Here is a 24,348-nt window from a genome sequence, read left to right on the forward strand (position 1 = left end):
AGAATCTCCATAGATATTCTAATGGGTTGTTTTGCAGATGGAAAGGTTAATCCCTGCCAAAAAGTGTGAAGGACAATTTCTTTGGTGCCTAAACAACTTGTGTCCAGGTACAGCTGTTGCGGACAATAAATTGATTTATGCAGGTGCCTGAGCAGGGATAGATGTGAGATAAAGAGTTGGTGAGGAGCCCTATTGAAAGCTCTTCTCTCGATGCTACATATTTTCATATATGGTGGACTTGTCAAAAGGTTAAGGCATTTTGGATAAAAATGTGGGGGATCATGCAAAATGTCTTTAAAAGAAGGATAAAGTTTACTCCTCAGTTATTTTTACTAGGTATATGTACTGACTTTACAGCGGTAGAGACCAACTTGGTTCTGCACCTAATAACGGCAGCAAGACTGTTGGTGGTGCAATACTGGAAGAAGGAAGACTTGCCTACAACTCAAGAATGGACATTGAAAGTTACAAACCTAGCCGAGATGGCTAAAATATCGGCATATCTTAAAGACCACTCAAATGAGAGATATAAACGAGACTGGAAAAAATGGATTGACTATACACAAAACAAATACGGGACTAAGAAATTCCAGATAGCCTATGCTTAAGATTAGGAATAATCTAAACTGCTCAAAGTTAGTGTAACAGGAAGAAGCTGAGTTCAACGCAGGTGTTATTGACTTCCTTTTTTTTTAACTTCCTTTGTCTTAATATATTTTAGACTGTGTTTGTTAAAAATCTATACCGTGTACGGGCTCTGGGAAGTCGGGGGGGGGGAGGGAGGTGGGGTCTTAGGGGGGAGGGGGGTATATAGTATGAAAAAAAGAGTTGGTGAGGAGCCCTATTGAACGTCGTGTCTGTTTTTTTTCTCTCTCTCTCCCTTGCAGCCTCACTTCCATTCGCCATCCTGACCTTGGTGAATTCCCCTTACAAAAGGAGCTTCTACTGTGAGGACACTTCCATCCGTTATCCGTATAAGCCGGACACCATTACGCATGGGGTGATGGCTGGCGTGACCATTCCCTGCACCGTTTTTATAGTAAGGCTGGTGTTTTTTTCTTTCCTCCTCTTCTTCTTCTTGTGCCGTATCCGTCATTGGACGTTGGCGATCCTGTTTTTATCGACAGCCGCACGAAAAAAGTGCTGTTGAGTTTTGTCCGAAAACCCAGTCCCTTAGATTTCAAAGCCATGATGTTCTTCTTCTGCTTGGACCTCATTGGCCTTCAATCTTTCCTTGGAGGAAACAGTATAGGTGGTACCTGGCTCAATAGTAGTAACTGTGAGAGGGATCTTGGAGTCCCAGTGGACAACCATTTGAATAGGAGCCAGCCGTGTGCAGCAGCTGCCAAAAAAGCCAACACAGTTCTAGGCTGCATAAACAGAGGGATGGAATCAAGATCACGTCAAGTGTTAATACCACTTTATAAGGCCTTGGTAAGGCCACACTTGGAATATTTGCAGTCAGTTTTGGTCTCCACGATGTAGAAAAGATGTGGAGACTCTAGAAAGAGTGCAGAGAAGAGCAACGAAGAGGATTAGGGGACTGGAGGTTAAAACATATGAAGAACGGTTGCAGGAACTGGGTATGTCTAGTTTAATGAAAAGAAGGACTAGGGGAGACATGATAGCAGTGTTCCAATATCTCAGGGGTTGCCACAAAGAAGAGGGAGTCAAACTATTCTCCAAGGCACCTGAGGGTAGAACAAGAAGCAATGGGTGGAAATTAATCAAGGGGAGAAGCAATTTAGACCTGAGGAGAAATTTCCTGACAGTTAGAACAATTAATCAGTGGAACAGAAGTTGCCTCCAGAAGTTGTGAATGCCCCAACACTGGAAGGCTTTAAGAAGATGTTGGATAGCCATTTGTCTGGAACAGTATAGAGTTTCCTGCCTAGGCAGGGGGTTGGACTAGAAGACCTCCAAGGTCCCTTCCAACTCTGTTATTCTATTCTATTCTGTTCTGTTCTATGAAATCTAGGATAATCCTTAAATTGTGTTTTATTTGTCTCTTTTGAGTAAGGATTAAGTGAAGGATGCCTATTTTTCCGGGTGTCGCATCACATGTCTGAAATATTCTAGCTTTCGCTTTTTTATGGTTTTGATGATTTCCATTGGCTTTCCCAGGTGACTTATATTTTTTTGCTCAGCCTAAAACAGCTGGGAATACAGGCAGTCCTCAACTTACAATAGTTCATTTAGTGACTTAGGACCGTTTTTCACACTTACAGCCGTTGCAGCATCCCCAGGGTCACGGGATTAACATTCAGATGTTCGGCAACCGACGGTTGCAATGTTCCGGGGTCATGTGATCCCCTTCTGTGTGAACATTGGATGAGCAAATGGGGAGATCAGATGCATTTAACAACCATGTGACTAACTTAACAATTGCAGTGATTCACTTAAGAACGGTGGCAAGTTAGGTCATAGGATGTGACAAAACTCACTTAACAACTGTCTCACTTAGCAACAGAATGTTTGTGAAATATTGGGCCGAGAATTCTTTTATCAGATAAGACTGAAAGTCTGTTGATCACATTTGGAAATAATTTCCCTTTTTACCCCAATTTTTCTTTCAAATCTATGTCCAGTTTTTACTTGGCCCACCTTCTGGGAGATCAGGTGAGAGGTGGACATGTTTCTTTCCTTAACCGCTATTTTGGGGTGCAATTTTCTCCTCCCACCCCCACTTCACCCAGTCCTTCCCAGTATCTTACTATATCATGCAGATTGTTTTATTGGTTAAAAAGTGCAGTTAATTAGTATAGGGCAGGGGTCGGCAACCTTAAACACTCAAAGAGCCATTTGGACCCGTTTCCCACAAAAAAGAAAACATCGGGAGCCACAAAACCCTTCCCTGACTATTTCCTGAGTGACCACAAAACTTAGTATATGTAGTTAAACGTTCGGTTTTCTTCTGCAACTTTTCTTTTCTTTAATTTATCTACTGGGGGTTGAAAAGCTCAATAAATCACATTGGTGGTTTTGACGCATATTTTGAGCGATAGGGAGCCACAGCAGAGGGATGAAAGAGCCACATGAGCCGCAGATTGCTGACCCCTGGCAGTGATGGCTAACCTTGTCATTGCGCATGAGACACCCCACTCGCGTGCCACACATCTCCACATATATGCAGGCAATCCCCCCCCCCCGATCTCCCGCCTCTCCCCGCACATGCACATTCAAACACACACACACACGTGCCCCGTTTTGGGCCTAGTAGGCCTCCCTGAAGTCTCCTGGGATCAAAAACAGGCCCCTGGTGGGGGGGGGGCTGCATCTCCCCTGTGATACCCCACCGGCCCCCCATGCATGTGGGGGGGGGTTTTCCCTCTGTCCCATGTGCATGCTGGGCTGAGCTGGGGGGACAGCTCATGTACCTGCAGAGAGGGCTCTGCATGCCACGTGTGGTACATAGATGCCACAGATGGGCATAGGGAATTGTTCTGACCCCCCTCTTTATACACCAAAGCATGCCGAGACAAAGATACTTCAAGGATTTATTAACAGACAGACTAGACCTTGGCAGCAATCCAGCACAGACTGACCTTGGCAGCAATCCAGCCTGCCAAGAGAGCCACGCTAGCTTCTTCAGCTCTAGTAAATACGTTGACTCCTGCGACGAGCGTGTGGAAAGCCATTCCTTTTATAGTCTTGAGAGGAGCCTAATTACCACCAGCTGAGTTCAATTATCTCCTGTAACTGCGTAACTGTTCCTTACGCCTATTAGCCCTCCGTTTCTGGGCATCCAGGACCAACTCCCTTGTCTCCTCCCCACTGCTCCAATGCATGACGTCAGGATCACACTCCCTTGTCTCCTCCCCACTGCTCCAAGGCTTGACTTCGGGAGCGTGCCGCCGCTCCATTTCTCAGGCGCCTCCTGGTGGCCAACCAGCCTCTCTGCGCCCTGCTCAGAGTCGGAACCCTGTCCAGGGTCCTCCACATCTTCCCAACTCATAGGGCCCCTCGCTGTCGGAGTCCATCGGCAGCTCCAACGGCTCCTGCTGGGCCACAACAGGGAATCATAACCCACAGCCAGTTTCTTTTTTTAATTAAAACAGTTAAAATGCTATTTATTTACGTTATGTTATTTAGCATAATAGAGCTTATACAGGTATACGGGGAAGGTTGATCGTCATTTCCTTCTTTTTGAAAAGTATGTCAATCGTCCTCGGTTTAGTCTTGGGGTAATCCTTTTATCTGATTAAAATCAAATGGGTAGCCTCCAAAAAAAGGAAGGTGTTAAGTAAGAATGAGCAGGTAATTCCCGAGGTTATACAATAATTGCTCAATGTACTGTTAGTAAAAGAGACGGAGCAGCGTGTTTAATTGTTTGTACGATGTGAAAAGGAAGCTGAAACCGTTTAAATTTAATGCTTAGCCATCTGAACTTTACTATTGTTTGCAGATGGGAACAAAGAACCCGGCAGACAATTTTAAAATCTTGGTTTTTATTCAGCTGTTCTAAATTTCACTCTCCTTTTCTTAATGAGAAACTTAATTAAAGTTTCCGACTCGGTGTGGCTGAACAGGATAAAAGACTTTCTTCTCCGACTGAAAAAATTAGGGATAGAAGTCGCCATTTCATTTTCCTAGTACAGGTAGACCTTGACTTACGACCACAAATGAGCCTAAAGCTTCTGTTGCTAAGTGAGACATTTGTTAAGGGAGTTTGGCCCCATTTTATACCTTTTCCAGATTGTTGGGGGCAAGAGGCTGATTCTGTAAACCGCTTAGAGAGGGCTGTAAAAGCACTGTGAAGCGGTATACAAGTATTAAGTGCTATTGCTGTGGCTATTTTCTTGCCACAGTCATTAAGCGAATCATTGTAGTTGGTAAGTTAGTAACACGGTTGTTAAGTGAATCCGACTTCCCCTTTGACTTTGCTTGCCAGAAAGTCACAAAAGGGGATCACGTCACCCTGGGACATTGCTACCGTCATAAGTACAAGTCAGTTGCCAAGCATCTGAATTTTGATCCCGTCACCATAGGAATGCTGTAATGGTCATAAGTGTGAAAAAGGTGACTTTTTCAGTGCTGTTGTAACTTCAAAGAGTCCCTAAATGAACAGTTGTAAACCAAGGACTGCCTGTAGCACAATTGGTCCTGTTTGCATTTGAGGAATAGGAGTAGAACAGAACAGAATATTGGAATGAAGAACAGAACAGAACAGAATAGAATAGAATATTGGAATGAAGAATAGAACAGAACAGAATAACAGAACAGAATAGAATATTGGAATGAAGAATAGAATAGAACAGAACAGAATAGAATATTGGAATGAAGAATAGAATAGAACAGATCAGAATAGAATAGAACAGAACAGAATAGAATATTGGAATGAAGAATAGAATAGAATAGAACAGAACAGAACAGAATATTGGAATGAAGAATAGAACAGAATATTGGAATGAAGAATAGAACAGAACAGAACAACAGAACAGAATAGAATATTGGAATGAAGAATAGAATAGAACAGATCAGAATAGAATAGAACAGAATAGAATATTGGAATGAAGAATAGAATAGAACAGATCAGAATAGAATAGAACAGATCAGAATAGAATAGAACAGATCAGAATAGAATAGAACAGATCAGAATAGAATAGAACAGATCAGAATAGAACAGAATAGAATATTGGAATGAAGAACAGAACAGAACAACGGAACAGAACAGAATAGAATATTGGAATGAAGAATAGAACAGATCAGAATAGAACAGAACAGAATAGAATATTGGAATGAAGAATAGAATAGAACAGATCAGAATAGAACAGAACAGAATAGAATATTGGAATGAAGAATAGAATAGAACAGAATAGAATATTGGAATGAAGAATAGAACAGAACAACAGAACAGAATAGAATAGAAAAGTGGCACGCACAGCCATGTCTCACGGCACATGCAGCCTTGCCCTTTGCTCTGGGTTTCTGGCACGCCTGCACATGTGACGATCAGCTGGCCTTTGCGCGCATGGCAGTGCCAGAAACCGGAAGAGCTGGTCTTCTAGTTTCCATCTGTGCATGTGCACTGGCCAGCTGATCGTCGTGCATGCTAGAAACCAGAAGAGGAGCTGCACAGTGTGCATGCGGACATAGGGCAGCTCCTCTTCCAGGTCGCGTCCCTGACAAGCGCCCCCAGCGCCCCCTTTTCGGCATCACTGGTTCTAGACTCTTCTTAGAAATGTCCAGGGTAGAATTCCCAGAGGTGTCTTGGGTCGTGGATGGTCGCCTGGTGACTTAAGGGCTAGTGGCGTCTTCACAAGGGCGACCCGCCAGCTTTGAGGGTGGAAAGCGAGGCGGGGAGGGTGTAATGGATGTCCCGGGGGAACCTCCCCTTTCATTTTTTTTTTCTCCTCAGATTTCGATCGGCGAGGCTTACCTGGTCTACACGGAGCGCTTGTACTCCCGTTCCCAGTTCAACAATTACCTGGCCGCCCTCTACAAAGTGATTGGGACCTTCCTGTTTGGCAGCGCCGTCAGCCAATCGCTGACCGACTTGGCCAAGTACACGATCGGCCGTCTGCGGCCCAATTTCCTGGCGGTCTGCCAGCCAGACTGGACCAAAGTGAATTGCTCGCTTTACCTCCAGGTGGAAGACGTATGCCAGGGCAACCCCAGAAACATCACGGAATCCAGGTACGTTCAGTGCCGTCAGAGGTGCAGAGGGTCCTCGGACTTACGACCGCCGTTGGGACCCGGTTTCCATATCCATATATTCCCTATGGCTTCCGTGTTGCGCTGGAATATTCCCCGAAATTTTTTTCTTTCAGGAAAACAGCTGGTCCTCGTTTAGCGATCACATTTGGACCTGGAATTTGGTCATTAAGTGAAGCCTAATGGGCAAGGAGGCAGCAATATAAATTTTCTAAAATAAATAAATAAATATAATAAACTGTGACTGTGCTTACACTCTCACCACCCAGGTAGTGAATGCAAGGATTTTTGTAAAGTTACTTTTTCACCACTGTGGCCGCGGAACAGTCGCTAAATGAGGCAGTCGCTAAAGGAGGACTATCTGTATCCATAATTAACTATTAACCTTTTTTTCTGGATTCCTTGGAATCAATTGTTACTCCTAGTGACCATCTGAACAAGTAGCTGCAGTTTTCTTGGCAAGTGATTTGCCATTGCTTCCTTCCAAGGGCTGAGGGAGAGTGGCCGGCCCAAGGTCACCCAATTGGCTTTGTGGCTAAGGTAGGACTTGAACTCATAGTCCCCAGTTTCCAGCCTGCTGCCCTAATCACTGCAACAAATACCCCCTTAATTAATATCTATAAAATCGTGAGGATTTACTAACTCAATGGCTACACACACACACACACAAACACACACACACACACACAATATTGTTTCTGTCCAAACAGCGTCATTGATGTGAGGAAGTTGTTACCCAAATGCCATCACAAAAATTCATTTAGTAACCCTTCAAAATTACAACGGCACTGAAAAAATTATTTAAGGCATTTTTTTCACACACAAAACCGTTGGTCCCCATGGTCACGTGATCAAAATTCAGACACTTGGCAACTGGTTCATACTTACGACGGTTGCAATGCCCCGGGGGGAGGGGTGTTTCACACGATCCCCTTTTGCAACCTTCCGACGAGCAAAATCCATGGGGAAGCCAGCTTCACCTAACAAACCTGTTACCAACTTAAGAACTGCAGTGATTCACTTAACAACTGTGGCAAGACGGGTCACAAAAAATGGGCCAAAAAGTCACTTCATGGATGTTTCACTTAGCGACATCAACTTTGGTTTCCATTGTGGTCGTAAGCCAAGGACTGCCTGCATTGTTTTTGCAAAGGCCACAAACCTTGCCGCAGAAATTCGATCAGTAGGCAAAGCTACGTTCGAAAAGGAAGTTTCAAATATAACATCACCGCAAGAGGGTAAAATTCAGAGACTCAGTGGCTAAGATGCTGATCTTGTCAATCAGAAAAGGCGGCAGTTCGGCAGTTCGAATCCCTAGCGCTGTGTAACGGAGTGAGCTCCTGTGACTTGTCCTAGCTTCTGCCAACCTAGCAGTTCAAAAGCACATTAAAATGCAAGTAGAAAAATAGGAACCACCTTTGGTGGGAAGGGAACAGCGTTCCGTGCGCCTTCGGTGTTTAGTCATGCCGGCCACATGACCACGGAGACGTCTTCGGACAGCGTTGACTCTCTGGCTTTGAAACGTAGATGAGCACTGCCCCTAGAGTCAGGAACGACTAGCACATATGCGCGAGGGGAAACCTTACCTTTACCTTTAAGAGAGCAAATACCTAAAAGGAAAAAACTCTATTTCAGGAATAGATGAATGTGAATATGAACTGAATTTCCTGGCAATTCTTAAAATCAATGCAGTTATAAATAGATGCTGGTAACCATTAACAGGAAGCAGTCAAAAATTAATAATGATTCATCATAGTTAAGGAAATGAGATTGAATTGTAAACAGCGATTTGGAAAGAAGGATAGAAAACTTTGTTATTAAATATTATGGATGTTTAGCTAGAATAGGAGATAAGGATTTAGCGTGACCCGTCAAAACCGCGTTCCACAAAAGCGCGGTCGACGAAATCGCGTATGTGATGTCATCACAACGCGACGAAAAAGATCGAAAAATTGAAATAAAAATTAAATTACAGCAAGCCGATTCACATAAAGGTAAGCGTTAGGTTAAGGGTTAGGGTTAGGGTTAGGTTAAGGGTTAGGGTTAGGGTTAGGGTTAGAGCGTTAGCGTTACGTTTAGCGTTAGGTTAAGGGTTAGCGTTAGGTTTAGCGTTAGGTTAAGGGTTACGTTTAGGGTTAGATTTAGGGTTAGGTTAAGGGTTAGCGTTAGGTTTTTCGTTACGTTAAGGGTTAGGTTTAGGGTTAGGTTAAGGGTTAGGGTTAGGGTTAGGTTTAGGGTTAGGTTTGGGGGGGTTAGGGTGAGGTTTTCGCTTTATTTTTACATTTTTCGATCTTTTTCGTCGCGCTGTGATGACGTCACATACGCTATTTTGTCGACCGCGATTTTGTCGTCCGCGGTTTTGTGGTACAACCAGGATTTAGTGTCGTTGGAGGATTTTAGAAATTGTAAATGAAATGCCAGTATGTGGTTATGTATTAAACCTTGGTATATTTTATGATGAAGGACATTTAAACAATTATAGTCAAATGAAAATGGAGGTATGATGATGATAACATGTATAAATATTTGAGTTAAAATACTTGAGTTATTATAAATTATGCTTGATGACTGTGGAAGAGATGTACAAAAGTTTTTTATAACCAACTGATACACTTTCTACAGTATGTAAAAAGGAAGATTTTATGTGTCGTGTTGTTTTGAAAATTAAAAATAAAAAAACTTTAATAAAAAAAATCAGATGCTTGGCAACCGACTCTATTTATGCCAGTTGCAGTGTCCCGGAGGTCACGTGATCCCCTTTTGCGACCTTCTAACAAGCAGAGTCAATGGAGAAGCCAGATTCACTTAACAACCGTGTTACTAACCTAACGTGGCAGTGATCACTTAACAGCTGCTGCAGAAAGGTCGTAAAATCGGGCAAAATTCATTTAAACCGATGTTTCACGTTGCAACAGAAATTTGGGGCTTCCAATTGTGGGATTATAATTTAAGGATTTACCTGTTAATCTATATATTTCTCCTTCCCCCCCCCCTTCTCTTTCTAGATTGTCATTCTATTCTGGACATTCTTCCTTTGCGATGTACTGCATGTTGTTTTTAGCGGTGAGTGAATGGATCGAGGGATTGAAATGGTTTTCTGGAATAAGAGGGGGGATGGATGCCATTTTTGGGACCTAAAGTCACAGGTGTGTTTTCATTTCAAAGGATCAGGAAAGAAGCAATTGTGAGCAGTGTTTCTCAACCTTAGCTACTTGAAGATAGGTGGACTTCAACTCCCAGAATTCCCTAGCCAGTTCTGCTGACTGGGGAACTCTGGGATTTGAAGTCCAGACATCCTGCTGGCTGGCTGGGGAATTCTGGGAGTTGAGGTCCACCCATCTGGCTGGGGAATTCTGGGAGTTGAAGTACACCCATCTTCAAGTGGCCAAGCTTCAGAGCTACTTGAAAATAGGTGGACTTCAACTCCCAGAATTCCCTAGCCAGTTCTGCTGACTGGGGAATTCTGGGATTTGAAGTCCAGCTATCCTGCTGGCAGGCTTGGGAATCCTGGGAGTTGAGGTCCAGCATCTTGCTGGCAGGCTGGGGAATTCTGGGAGTTGAGGTCCACCCATCTTGCTGGCAGGCTGGGGAATTCTGGGAGTTGAGGTCCACCCATCTGGCTTGGGAATTCTGGGAGTTGAGGTCCACCCATCTGGCTGAGGAATTGGGCGTTGAAGTACACCTATTTTCAAGTGGCCAAGCTTCAGAGCTACTGGGAATAGGTGGACTTCAACTCCCAGAATTCCCTAGCCAGTTCTGCTGGCAGGGGAATTTGGGGATTTGAAGTCCAGCAATCTTTCTTGCTGGCTAGGGAATTCTGGGAGTGAAGTCCACCCATCTTCAAGTGGCCAAGCTTCCGAAACATTGGAATCTGGAGAACTCTTTAACAAAGTTAGGCAGGATGCGGCCAACATTCCCCCCCACAATCAGAAAAAAAGAGATCTGGTTGACTTCCAAAGCTCCTGGTTCTTTTAAAAAAACAAATAAAGTAAAAAAAAATAGTGAGGTAGCAGATGTTCTGCTTCTCTTCCCACCTCGGTTCTGAATTGCAAATCCCCTTTAGACCTCTGATCAGATTTTCTACTCGTTTAAAAAGGAAATGAGAGAGCCACAAGGCTGGCACAGAACCCCCAGCAGCTTCCTGGTCACAGGGGGCGGGGGGCGGGGGGGGCGCAGGTTTCTGTGAGGATCTTTCAAATTGTGGGAGGTGGGAGAGAAATGTTGCATGGTATTTATTGGCACACTCCATTTATCTATCTATCTATCTATCTATCTATCTATCTATCTATCTATCTATCTATCTATCTATCTAATTATTTGCGTTCTTTCTTCATTTGCTAACTTAATTTATTTGCACATTTATTCCTTTGCATGCAGCCTTCAGTTATTTGCTGGCTTTATCAGACTTCCGTGCTTTATTCACTAATTTATTTGCACGCTTTATTTACCTGCTTCCTTTGTTTGTTTGTTTGCACACTTCCTTTATCTACTTATTTCTGTCCTATATATTTCTCCTTCCTTTATTTATTTATTTTTTGGGGAGGCCCCCCTCTCTTTATTTTCACGCCCTATTTATTTAATTGGAAAGTTTATATATTTGCGTCCTTTATTGATTTATTATTCGCATGCCTCCCTTGTTTATTTACCGTTTGTTTGCTTCCTCCTTCCTTCCTCTCTCCCTCCCTCCCTCCTTCCTTCCACCTCACTTCTCGCCTTCCTTCCTCCCTCCCTGCTTCTTTCCTCCTTCTCCTTCTGTCTACCCACTCTCCCATTTCCTTCCTCTTCCTTCCTTCCTCCTTCTGTCCACTTCCCACCTCTTTCTTTCCTTCCTTCCTGCCAGCCTCCCTCCCTCCTTTCCTCCTTCCCTCCCTCCTCCCATTTCCTCCCTCCTTCTTCTTTCCTATGGCCGCATTAGGCAAGGCCAGTTTTAGTGCTCATTTAGGATTGGAAGCATGGGTGGAATTCAATTTGGGCATCAGGTGGAGCATTGGGGTACAAAGGAAGACCTTCTTCCAAAGCCATAGTCCTCTGGGGGCCATCTCTAAAGCCGCCCCCCCCTTTCTTGTTGTTTCTAGCTCTACATTCAGGCCCGGCTGGTTGGCAGATGGGCTCGGCTGCTGCGCCCGACTATCCAGTTCTTTCTCCTCTGCTTCGCCATCTACGTGGGCTACAGCCGAGTGTCGGACTACAAGCACCATTGGAGTGATGTGCTGGTTGGGCTTTGCAGGGAGGACTCATCGCTATTCTTACGGTAAGCAATGGGCTGATGGACCCAGAGTCATCCAGGTGGCTTTCATGCCTAAGGCAGAACTAGAACCACTGTCTCCTGGTGATTGACCCAAGTCATCCAGTTGGCTTTCATGCCTAAGGCAGAACTAGAACTCACTGTCTCCTGGTGATTGACCCAGTTGGCTTTCATGCCCAAGGCAGAACTAGAACTCACTGTCTCCTGGTGAGTGGCCCAAAGTCACCCAGTTGGCTTTCATGCCTGAGGCAGGACTAGAACTCATCATCTCCTGGTGATTGACCCCAAGTCATCCAGGTGGCTTTCATGCCTAAGGCAGAACTAGAACTCACTGTCTCCTGGTGATTGACCCAAAGTCACCCAGTTGGCTTTCATGCCTAAGGCAGAACTAGAACTCACTGTCTCCTGGTGATTGGCCCAAAGTCACCCGCCTGGCTTTCATGCCTAAGGCAGAACTAGAACTCACTGTCTCCTGGTGATTGGCCCAAAGACACCCAGCTGGTTTCCATGCCTAAGGCAGAACTAGAACTCATTGTCTCCTGGTGATTGACCCAAAGTCATCCAGGTGGCTTTCATGCCTAAGGCAGAACTAGAACTCACTGTCTCCTGGTGATTGACCCAAAGTCACCCAGTTGGCTTTCATGCCTAAGGCAGGACTAGAATTCACAATTCTCCCAGTTTCTAGCCTCGGTGCCTTAACCACTAAATCAAACTGTCCATCTTTGGCATCTTCTCATCCGAGCCCCCTTTTCCCCCAGGTCCGCTACATCTCTGACTTCTTCAAGGAGAGGCCCCAGTCACCGTGTGCCGAACAGGACCTCGGGCGTAAACCCAGCATCCCCCTGCCACTAAGCGAGTCGGAGTGTAACCACTGCAACTATCGTGTCCCTGTGTGAACGGGGCGATTTGAATTGTTTTCATTTCAGCAGCGAACACGTAATCCGCATCCCTCCTCCTCCGATGCATTTCTACTTTCCTTTGAACTTGTCCAACGAAGAAGGGAAAACTGGGAGATTTTTCCCCCCTCTTTCGTTCTTCTTTTTCGTTCGTTTTTTTAAACGCTTTTGTTTATTTTTTTTATCACACCCGATGCTACTGCACAGCACAAACGCAACACAAGTTTGACACTTGGAAAAAGCCTGCCTCACCGCCACATAAGCCGGGGCAGAATCTGAAAATGTTCAAATCTTTTTGTCTCTTGTTGAAAGACTTCTGGACAAATTCTTTTCCGCGTGGGGGGTAAAAATCACACACCGGTGTGTATATTCCGCTCGATGGCCGGCATTTTATCTGGACTTTGCTCTTGGCTTTGCAAAAGTTTGCAACTGCTTGCTTTGAAAAAGTTAGTGGGTGTCTCATAATCCCTCTCCCCAAAACTTTGGAAGGATTCCCGAGGAAAGGCACCAAAATTGGTGGTTTTTTAAACACCTTTTGAGTGTTTTTCTGACATTTCCTTTAATTTAGTAGTTTTTATAGGGGCCCAATGGGCGATCGAAAAGGGATTTGTGTTTGAATGCAGACAAACTGTCTGAAATGACTTGTGGTTTGAAATATTTGCTCTGGGGTGTCCAATCTTGGCAACATTGAAGACCCGTGGACTTCAACTCCCAGAATTCCCCAGCCAGCCATGGAATTTCCCCCCCCCCCAGCCAGGAATTCTGGGAGTTGGTCCACGGGTCTTCAAAGTTGCCAAGTTGAATATCTAGATTTCTCCATAAAAACCAAATTGTCACCCAGATAATGTCTTAAAATTTAGTCTGGGTTGAGCGACCATAAGAAATACCAATACTGGATATCAGTGACGTTTATTAAACTGCTAAAATGAGGCGAGGGAGTCCTATCTCTCCGATATCAAATTTTTGTACAGGTGGGTTTGTATTTCCCGATGGATAAAATCGAGCAAGATTGAATAAAATTGAAACGGACTTTTTAAGTCACTGCCGACATCTCTTTTTTTTTTAATTGCTCATTCTACTAATGACCATATTTTTTTCCCCAAAACCTTTGAAGTCCGAAATTTTGAGCCGTGGGGATGGGAAAAACTCCAAATTACGGGCTCTCGGTTGCTACCGCACGAGAGAAAGAAAATTATTGAAATGATTGGAACGGCAGACATTTCTCATGGGAATTGGAGGGGGGGGGGTTGACAGAGCCGAGGTGGCACAGTGGTTAGGGTGCAGTACTGCAGGCCACTTCAGCTGACTGTTATCTGCAGTTCAGCGGTTCTAATCTCACCGGCTCAGGTTGACTCAGCCTTCCATCCTTCCGAGGTGGGTAAATGAGGACCCAGATTGTTGTTGGGGGCGATATGCTGACTCTGTAAACCGCTTAGAGAGGGCTGAAAGCCCTATGAAGCGGTATATAAGTCTTAACTGCTATTGCTATTGCTATTGAATGTGTTGTTTATTGCACATGGCGAGGAATGTGTGCAAAAAAATGGAGGTTTGATCCTTTCAGAATTTGGGTCATTATGAATTTGGGAAGAGCGAATTTCAAACCGATTGCTGCACACCGAAAAGAAAAGGAAAACAGAGGGATAGAATCAAGATCACGGGAAGTGTTAATACCACTTGGTAAAACCAGGGGTGGGTCTCAATTTTTTTACTACCAGTTCGGTGGGCGTGGCTAGATTGGGGGGACATGTGACTGAGTGGGCGTGGCCAACTTGACGTCACTCACGCACACTCAGTCACATGACCTCCTCACCAAGCCATACCCAACGAAACAGTGGCAAAAAAGTTTTGATCGGAGAGGTGGGGGGGGGCTCCAGCCATGCCAGAACTAAGGACCCAGTAACAATAAAAAAGGTTTTTGTCCTCCCTGGCCCCAGGAACACTCTGCATGGGCTCAGTGAAGGCAAAAATGGCCCTGTTTTTGTGAAAAATGGGCTGGTTTTTGCAAAAATTGAGGCTTTTTTTTTCCCTCCCCCAGCCCTGTTGACGCCTGCAGAGTGCTTCTGGGGGCTGGGGAAGGCAAAAATGCCTCCGTTTTTGCAAAAAAGCGGCTTGGCACAGAAATTCACGGGCAGATCTTCACACTACCGAAACAAACAAACAAATGAACGAATTGTTTCCTGCAAAAGCCCCCTCCCCTTTCGCTCCTCTTTTATTTCCTATCGGAGGGGCCAATCACCTCCAAGGTGTGGCTTTACACCCAAGTCAACCCCTGATTTCTTAGGTCTTCTCATCTCCTGGCAGCTCTGTGCATGCGCACACTGGGAACAGGCTCCACCTGTTCCTCTGCCTCACTCAGCTCCAAAGGCAGCTGAGAACTGTCAGAAGGCCTCGGGCCCTGTCTCTACCTCCAACGCAGAGCAATAGCAATAGCAGTTAGACTTATATACCGCTTCATAGGGCTTTCAGCCCTCTCTAAGCAGTTTACAGAGTCAGCATATTGCCCCCAACAACAATCCGGGTCCTCATTTTACCCACCTCGGAAGGATGGAAGGCTGAGTCAAGCCTGAGCCGGTGAGATTTGAACTGCCGAACTAGCAGTCAGCTGAAATGGCCTGCAGTACTGCACTCTACCCACTGCGCCACCTCGTCAGTGCCTTCCCCAGACTCCAGGGCTGGTCCATGTTCCTCACTGTCTGACTCCGCTGCCAGTTCCGCTGGCGGGCCACGGCGAGTGGTACCTGTTTAACTACTCGCATTTGCATGCTTTCGAATTGCAGGAGTTGGGCCAAGGACGGGAGCCCTAATTTCCATCCGATCGCAGAGACGCCCAGCCTTCTGAATTTCGCATGTGCGTCGTAAGACCCCCCCTTTTGGGGTCGGTCATAACATTGAATGGTTGCTAAATGGCCGGTCGTAAGTCAAGGACTACCTGTATTTTCCCCACAACCCTGTGAAGCCGGCTGGGCCGAGCGGGAACCACCTGGCCCAACATAACCACCACGTTAGCGGCATCCTGTGTTTTAGCCAACAACGTTCTCTTGTTTCCCAAGCAATCTGTTCGTCTCGGTGGTTCTTGGAAAAGGAAAGCGTAGGCTGGGAAACGGAGTTTTTACCACCCTGCCAGTTTTTCACTTCAACAAAAAAAACACAAAAAGCTTTAGACAGAGTGGAAAATGAGAGGGCGGCACAGATGCCAAAGAGAGCATTGCGAGCCCGTTGGCATTCTGCGGTGCCACACTGGAAGATTAAAGAGACTTGGGGAATTTACAGATATGACTGAATCGGTTTTGGAACATTATTGATAGCAGGTTGTCGGATTAAGATACCTTTGCATTCAGGGTGGAGCGTGTTTTGTTGCGGCTGTGTGTGTGGTTTTGAGCTTTTAAGGGTGGCTTTCTGAGCAAGTGGGTCGTTTTTTTATAAATGGACAGTTGTTTTAGTTAGTGTGTCTCAACCTTAAGTACTTTAGGAGGTATGGACTTCAACTCCCAGAATTCCCCAGCCAGCCATGGACTCTAGGGGGCGGTGCTCATCTCCGTTTCAAAGCTGAAGAGCCAGCGCTGTCCGAAGACATCTCCGTGGTCGTGTGGCTGGCATGACTGAAAGCCGAAGGCGCACGGAACGCTGTTACCTTCCCACCAAAGGGGGTCCCTATTTTTCTACTTGCATTTTTTATGTGCTTTCGAACTGCTAGGTTGGCGGAAGCTGGGACAATTAACGGGGAACTCACTGAACTGCCAACCTTTCTGATCGAAAAGCTCAGCGTCTGAGCTGGTCGCATTATCAGATCCGGTTCCATGATGACTCATTTAACAACGTTGCTTAGCAGTCCCAATGATGTTCGTAAGTCGAGGAATAACTGCTAACCTCTCCATCTGGGATCTCTGCATCTTTTTTGAAATTTTATGATGTCCTTTTTTATATTTTATAGAACTAAGGAGAAATTTCCTGACAGTTAGAACAATTAATCAGTGGAACAGGAGTTGCCTCCAGAAGTTGTGAATGCTCCAACACTGGAAGTTTTTAAGAAGATGTTGGATAACCATTTGTCTGAAGTGGTGTAGGGTTTCCTGCCTAAGCAGGGAGTTGGACTAGAAGACCTCCAAGGTCCCTTCCAACTCTGTTATTCTATTCTATTCTATTTTTTTAAAGCTTTTAATCTTAAATTATTCTGGTTTTAGTGCTTCATTTATGGATTGAATTGTACACCGCTGGAGCCCTTCTCTGAGTGAGATGGGCTGTTAAAGGAGTGTGGAAAAATTAATAAATAAGGAAAGGAGAAGGGAAGGTAGGATGGAAGGACAGATTTGTAAACTCAAAATGAGAAGGGCCGTAAACAGGCAGTGCACTAAGTCACTTATTTATTTATATTTTGTGTTTTAAACGGCCCATTTCCCTGGTGGCTGTGTTTTCACAATCCTGTGTGCGGTGTGAGTGTCATCCATTCGAGGGAGTTTTCAGAAAATCTGGACCTATTTCAGATTTGGGTATGTCTAGTTGAATGAAAAGAAGGACTAGGCGGGGCAACATGATAGCGGTTTTCCAATATTTGAGGGGCTGCCACGGAGAAGAAGGGAGGTCACCCAATTCTCCAAAGCACCAGAAGGCAGGACAAGAAGCAATGGGTGGAAACTAATCAAGGAGGGAAGCAGCCTGGAATTAAGGAGGCGCATCCTGACAGGACAATGAATCACTGGAAGGGCTTTCCTCCAGAAGTTGTGGTTGCTCCAACTCTGGAGGTTTTGAAGAAGATATTGGACAACCATTTGTCAGGAATGTTATCGGGCCGTCATGGCAAACCTATGGCAAACGTACCACAGGTGGCACGCTTAGCCCTCTCTGCGGGCACGCCAGCCGTCGCCCAGTGGTGAGTTTCAAAAAATTTTTAGAACCTCTTCTGTAGGTGTGGCCTGCTTTGTGGGAGTGGCTTGCTGGCCATGTGACTGGGTGGGAGTGGCTTGTTGGCCATGTGACCGAGTGGAAGTGGTTTGGCAGTCATGTGACTGGGTGGGAATGGCTTGCCAGCCATGTGACCGGGTGGGCGTGGTCAACTTGTAAAATGTGGTGAGACTCACTTAACAACGTTCTTGCTTAGCAACCAAAATGTTGGCTCAGAAACTCTGGCATTTGAAGCACGCAAGTCTTAAAGCTGTCAAGTTACAAGACCCTCGCACCCCTAACCCTGTAGAAAAAAAACCTCAGGGGTGTTCAAACTTGACAGCTTTAAGACTTGTGGACTTCAACTCCCAGAATTCCTCCTCCAGTCATGTTGGCTCAGGAACTCTGGCATTGAAGCGTGCAAGTCTTAAAGTTATCAAGTTACAAGACCCTTGCACCCCTAACCCTTTAGGAAAAAAAACCTGGGGTGTTCAAACTTGACAGTTTTAAGACTATAAAGTTTAGATACGACTCTTAGAGGCGGGCGGGCGATTGGTGAGCCAGCCAATCAGTGAGTGGCAGGCGGGGCAAGTGTGGTGCAGACGGGGGGGGGGAGGGAGCTGGAACCGGTTCTAAACGGCACGGTAGATTTGTGGAACATCTTTAAAGAAGAGGTTAGAACTGGCAGGAACCCACACCTGCCGTCGCCCCAATCCAGCTCCACTGCGCATGTGCGCACGCCTCCTGCCAGCCAGCTGGTCTTTAGGTCTTGCGGCGCATGCACAGTGGGGGGGGGGCGCATGCAGGTGAAGTGTGTACACATGCATGGGGGGCTGCATGCATGGGGGGACGCTTGCCTTGCATTTTGGGGGCTTACGCAGCACCCCTGCACCCTGTTTCGGCTTCCAGGTTGGTGCAGGAGGGCTTCCAGGCCCAATGTCGGAAGTGTTGGAGCCGGGTGCATAGGCGGGGGGAGCACACGGGGGTTGCACATGCACACATGGGAAGCAGGGTGCCATTGGGGGCGCGGCATTGTGGGGTGTGCTTTCGTGATGACCAAAAGGTTAACCACCACTTGACTAGGGTCTCCCACTAGAGCCAGGGGGGTTGGACTGGAAGACCCCCAAGGCCCCTTCCAAATGTGTTGCTCTGTTACTCACTGGAGCCGTCAACACTGCAACCGCATTGGATTCTTGGACGCCGTCCTGGAACTCAACAACAAAGCCGTTGCTTGCCTTTTAACTCACACCCAAAATTGTGCAAATCCCAGAGAGTGAGATTTTTGGCCAAGGGAAGGCCTTCCCCGGGAGACAGACAGTGGCGGGAAAAGATTAATATTCCAAAAGGCAGCAAGGCTAAACGATGTGTTAAGATCAACGCGCCTCCTCCTCCTCGTGGGTTTCCACCACACCGTTGGCAACCTGTTGTGGTGAGATGGGCAAATCTGGAAACACAAAGGCAGCGAGAGAGGGGGGGGAGGGAGGGAGAGAGAGGGGGGGAAGCGGGCGGCGGGATCTGGCTGACGCTCCCTGTCTTAACATTCCAAATTCTTGGCACAAGCGCAGGCCAAGGAACATGTACAGACAGACACGTATAGGCTATGCAAAACACACACACACCAAGAGAAATTTCCTGGAAGGAAGACCTGGATCCAGACACACAGAGTGTGTGTGTTTGTGTGAAAGAGAGAGAGACAGAGAGACAGAGAGACAGTGACAGACAGAGCGAGAGACAGACAGAGACAGAGTGACAGAGGGAGAGAGAGAGAAACAGAGAGAGAGATAGAGACAGACAGACAGACAGACAGAGAGACACAGAGACAGAGAGACAGACAGATTGAGAGACAGAGAGAGAGACAGAGAGACGAGAGACGGAGACAGAGAGAGACAGACAGAGCACACAGAGAGAGAGAGAGAGAAAACAGAGACAGAGCGAGAGACAGACAGAGAGAGAGACACACACAGAGAGAGACAGAGAGCGAGAGACACAGAGACAGAGAGAGACAGAGAAACAGAGAGCGAGAGACAGAGAAACAGACACAGAGAGAGAGACACACACAGAGAGACAGAGACACAGAGAGAGAGACAGAGAGACACAGAGAGAGAGACACAGAGAGCGAGAGAGAGACACAGAGAGAGACACCACAGAGAGACAGAGAGAGAGAGACAGAGAGAGACAGAGACACACACAGAGAAAGACACAGAGAGAGAGACAGAGAGAGACGGAGTCAGAGAGAGAGAGAGGGAGAAAGAGAGCGAGTCAGAGAGAGAGAGACAGAGAGAGAGACACACACACAGAGAGACAGAGACACAGAGAGAGAGAGACACACAGAGAGAGACGGATCAGAGAGAGACAGAGCAGGCAGACAAAGACAGAAGAGAAAGAAGGAGACAGAGCGAGAGACAGAGATTGAGACAGACAGAGAGACAGAGAGAGAGAGAGAGGTAGGGAGAGACAGAGACAGACAAAGAGAAGGTCCAGCAGGTACCAAGGAGAGCCACAGAAGTGGTGTTATTGCAAAAGAGCCTTGTGACATTCCCGCTCACCTGCTTCCCTGCAGAGGGGAACTTTGAATAACCATTTTGTCATTCTGCTTTTCTTCTCCCCTCCGGCCTCAACGCAGTCAGCCAAACTTTTCTTCAGTTTGTCTGCAGATCTTGGACAAAGATTGACGAACGCATCGCGGGTCGTCCTGAACATACGAACATTTATTGTTAATTTTAATCGAATTTTAAATGTTAGTTAATCTTAATTGGGTTTGTTTTTTGGATACTCTAATAATTTTTTTTAACTTTTAATATGTGTCTTTTTAAATGTTGTACGCCACCCTGAGTCCTTGGGAGAAGGGCGGCATATAAATCCAATAAATAAACAAACATACAAACATTTGAGTCCCCAACACTTAACGTTGCTCCGTGAGAAATGTGTGAATTGTGAGTTTTGTCCCGTTTTACAGCTTTTCTCGCCACATTTGCTAAGTGAATCACTGCGGTTGCCAGAGGAGAAACACTGGCTGTTAGTGAATCTGGTGTCCCGGTTGATTTGGCTTGTCGGACGGTCGCAAAAGGGGATCCCGTGACCCTGGGACATTGCGACCATCGTAATGTGAGCCGGTAGTCAAGCATCCGAATGTAAATCACATGACAGCGCGGATGCTGCAATGGTCGTAAGTGTGAAAACCGGTCACAGGTCCCTTTTTTCAGTGTCGTTGTAACTTCGGTCACTAAATGAACTGTTGTAAGTCAAGGACTATGTACAAAACCCAGCTGCCAAGCAGGACCTGATGGTGGCTGTTGGGAGTATACTCCTAGTGTTGGGTAGGCAATATATATCTATCTACAACAACAAATGATGGTTGTTGCTTTAAATGAGTGGATGTACTTAACAGTTGTAATTAACTTACTATAAGGAGTCAAGAGCTCACTCTCTCTCTCTGCTTGTCCTATGCTTGATGACTGGAATGTGAACTGCGACAGTAAGCAATTGTTTGTTCTTTGAATTGTGTTTGGATTAATCTACTATCACTGCTTGTGAAGCAATTATCAGTAGTAAAGCTACTTGCTTTTACTAGCAGTGTCTGAAACTCTATTCGTATGTTTCTACTAGCAACATTCTTTCTCTCTAGCTGTACATTCCTCTCAGTGGTGGGATTCATATAATTTAACAACCAGTTCTCTGCCCTAATGACCATCTGGGTAGGTGGGGCTCTGTGGTCATGTGACTAGGTGGGCCTGGCCAACTCAAGGTTACTCAGGTGGAGGGGCGTTTCGCCTTAGCTGTTACAATGGTAATAAGGGTTAACTGGAGAGGCAGTTTCTGTAAGCAGGGCAATCAAAATTAGGCTAGAAACAACACCGGAATGTTTCCTTCCTGCCTTCCTTACAGGATTAGCCTTGTAAAGTGGAAAGAAACAAAAGGAGATTTCTTCCAACAACTGATTCTCCAAACTGCTTAGAAAGTTACCAACCGGTTCTCCCGAATAAGTGCGAACTGGCTGAATCCCACCACTGATTCCGCTGCACTACTTTCTGTCTCCCAACAGAGATACCCCTAACAGTGGCGATCACAGGTAGCCCTCGACTTATAATAGTTTGTTTAGTAATCGTTCGGAGTTACAACAGCCCTGGAAAAAAGTCACTTACGACTGTTTTTCACACATATGACCGTTGCTGCATCCCCATAGTTGCGGGATCGTAATTTGGACACTTGGCAACTGACTCATATTTATGATGGTTGCAATGTCCAAGTGTCACACGTTTCGACCTTCGAACAAGCAGGCAGGCAGGCAGGCAGGCAGGCAGGAAGGAAGGAAGGAAGGAAGGAAGGAAGGAAGAAAGGAAGGAAGGGGGAGAGAGACAAAAGGAAGTTAGGAAGGAAGGAATGGAGGGAGATGAGAGAAAAAAAGAGACAAAGATAGAAAGAGAAAGAAAGAAAGAATGAAAGAAAGAAAGAAAGAAGAAAGAAAGTGGGAGAGAGATGAAAGGAAGGAAGGAAGGAAGGAAGAGGGAGAGAGACAAAAGGAAGGAAGGAAAGAAAGAAAGAGTTTATTGGGATTTAGAGTTTTTTGGGATTTTATGCCGCCCTTTTCCCTGAGGGGACTCAGGGCGGCTTACAACCACAAGGGAGGGGGGTGCAGTGTCAAAAACAGAACAGTATGTGAACAAAGAAAAAATAGTAAAAACACAACTTTCATTCAGCAATCAAACACTCGGGCGGGTAAATTGGGAACCTATCCCCAGGCCTGCTGGGAGAGCCAGATCTTGAGGGCTGCGCGGAAGGTCTGGATAGTGGGGTACGGATCTCAACGGGGAGGTCGTTCCACAGGGTCGGAGCTGCAACAGAAAAGGCTCTCCTCCGTGTGGTTGCCAGTCGGCATTGACTGGCAGATGGAATTCGGAGGAGGCCCAGTCTGTGCGATCTAATTGGTCGATTTAGGGAGGTAATCGGCAGAAGGCGGTCTCTCAAGTACCCAGATCCACTACCATGGAGTGCTTTAAAGATGGTCATCAGTACCCTGAAGCGCACCCGGAGACCAACAGGTAGCCAGTGCAGCTCGCGGAGGACGGGTGTAACGTGGGCGAACCGCGGTGCGCCCACTATCACTCGCGCGGCTGCATTCTGGACTAGCTGTAGCCGCCGGATGCACTTCAAGGGCAACCCCATGTAGAGCCCATTGCAGTATTCCAGCCTAGAGATCACAAGGGCTCGAGTGACTGTTGTGAGAGCCTCCCGGTCTAGGTAGGGCCGCAACTGGCGGACCAGGCGAACCTGGGCAAATGCCCCCCTGGTCACAGCTGACAGCTGGTGGTCAAAAGTCAGCTGTGGGTCCAGGAGGACTCCTAAGTTGCGGACCCTATCTGAGGGGTATAAAATTTGACCCCCCAGCCTAAGCGTTGGTGTATTAGCCAAATTATTGGGAGGGAAGCACAACAGCCACTCGGTCTTGTCCGGGTTGAGTACCAGTTTGTTAGCACTCATCCAGTTCCTAACGGCCTCCAGACCCTGGCTCATCACGTCCACCGCTTCATTGAGTTGGCACGGGGCGGACAGATACAGTTGCGTATCGTCCGCATATTGGTGGTATTTTATCCCGTGCCTCCGAATGATCTCACCCAGCGGTTTCATGTATATGTTAAATAGTAGGGGGGATAGACCGAACCCTGCGGCACCCCACATGTTAGGGGCCTCAGGGACGATCTCTGCCCCCCGACCAACACCGACTGCGACCTGTCCGAGAGGTAGGAGGAGAACCACCGTAAAACAGTGCCTCCCACTCCCACCTCCCGCAGACTCGCAGAAGGATACCATGGTCGATGGTATCGAAAGCCGCTGAGAGGTCAAGGAGAACCAGGATGGACGCATAGCCTCCATCTCTGGCCCTCCAGAGATCATCGGTCAATGCGACCAAAGCGGTTTCTGTGCTGTAACCAGGTCTGAAGCCGGACTGGAAGGGGTCAAGATAACTAGCTTCCTCCAAGGCCCGTTGAAGCTGGAAGGCCACCACCTTCTCAACAACCTTCCCGATAAAGGGGAGGTTGGAGACAGGACGAAAGTTGTTTAGAATGGCTGGATCTAAAGATGGTTTCTTCCCTGGGCTCTCGGCTGATGAAGCACCTGAAATCCCTCTGGGCACAGCTCTACAAGGGGGACTCCTCCTTCTGTGCCCAGCCAGGTTTCAGTAATACATGCCAGGTCTGCCCTCTCGTCGACAATTAAGTCCCGGACGAGGGGAGCTTTCTGAACAACAGACCTGGCATTTAGCGACAACAGCCTGAGACCAGGGTCCTGACTGCTCGCGCCATCTGGTCTTGGAGTGGGACTCAAAGGGCCGGAAGGAGGGATCTCTGTGATGTAGCGAACCCTCCTTCCCCGGTAATGGCCAGCCCTAAAGTCCCCGCCGTATCTGCCTCTCCCTGTCATAGAAAGAAAGAAAGAAGAGAACTTATGACCACAATTGAGCCCAAAATTTTGGTTGCTAAGCAAGAGCGTTGTTAAGTGAGTTTCACCACATTTTCCAAGTTGGCCACACCCACCCAAAGCACCCGAGCGCAGGAGAAAAGCAATGGGTGGAAACAAGTCAAGGAATGAAGCAACCTGAAATTAAGGAGAAATTTCTTAAAAGTGTGAACAATTAACCAGTGCAACAGCTTGCCTCCAGAAGTTGAGTGATTCATC

At 46.5% G+C, this 24,348-nt stretch overlaps 1 protein-coding gene across 1 annotated transcript in view; it reads left to right on the top strand.

Moving 5' to 3' along the window:
- LOC116513929 (phospholipid phosphatase 2-like) overlaps positions 1 to 12,800 on the top strand; it is a 52,632-nt gene extending 39,832 nt beyond the window's left edge. The window contains 6 exon segments of the mRNA XM_032225304.1: positions 888 to 1,039; positions 6,359 to 6,636; positions 9,660 to 9,717; positions 11,730 to 11,871; positions 11,874 to 11,905; positions 12,658 to 12,800. Of these exon segments, the coding sequence (XP_032081195.1) occupies positions 888 to 1,039; positions 6,359 to 6,636; positions 9,660 to 9,717; positions 11,730 to 11,871; positions 11,874 to 11,905; positions 12,658 to 12,795 (800 nt within the window). The 3' untranslated portion in view covers positions 12,796 to 12,800.
- The last annotated feature ends 11,548 nt before the right edge of the window (positions 12,801 to 24,348 follow it).

This window comes from Thamnophis elegans, chromosome 1 (assembly GCF_009769535.1).
Source record: "Thamnophis elegans isolate rThaEle1 chromosome 1, rThaEle1.pri, whole genome shotgun sequence".
Taxonomy (NCBI): Eukaryota; Metazoa; Chordata; class Lepidosauria; order Squamata; family Colubridae; genus Thamnophis; species Thamnophis elegans.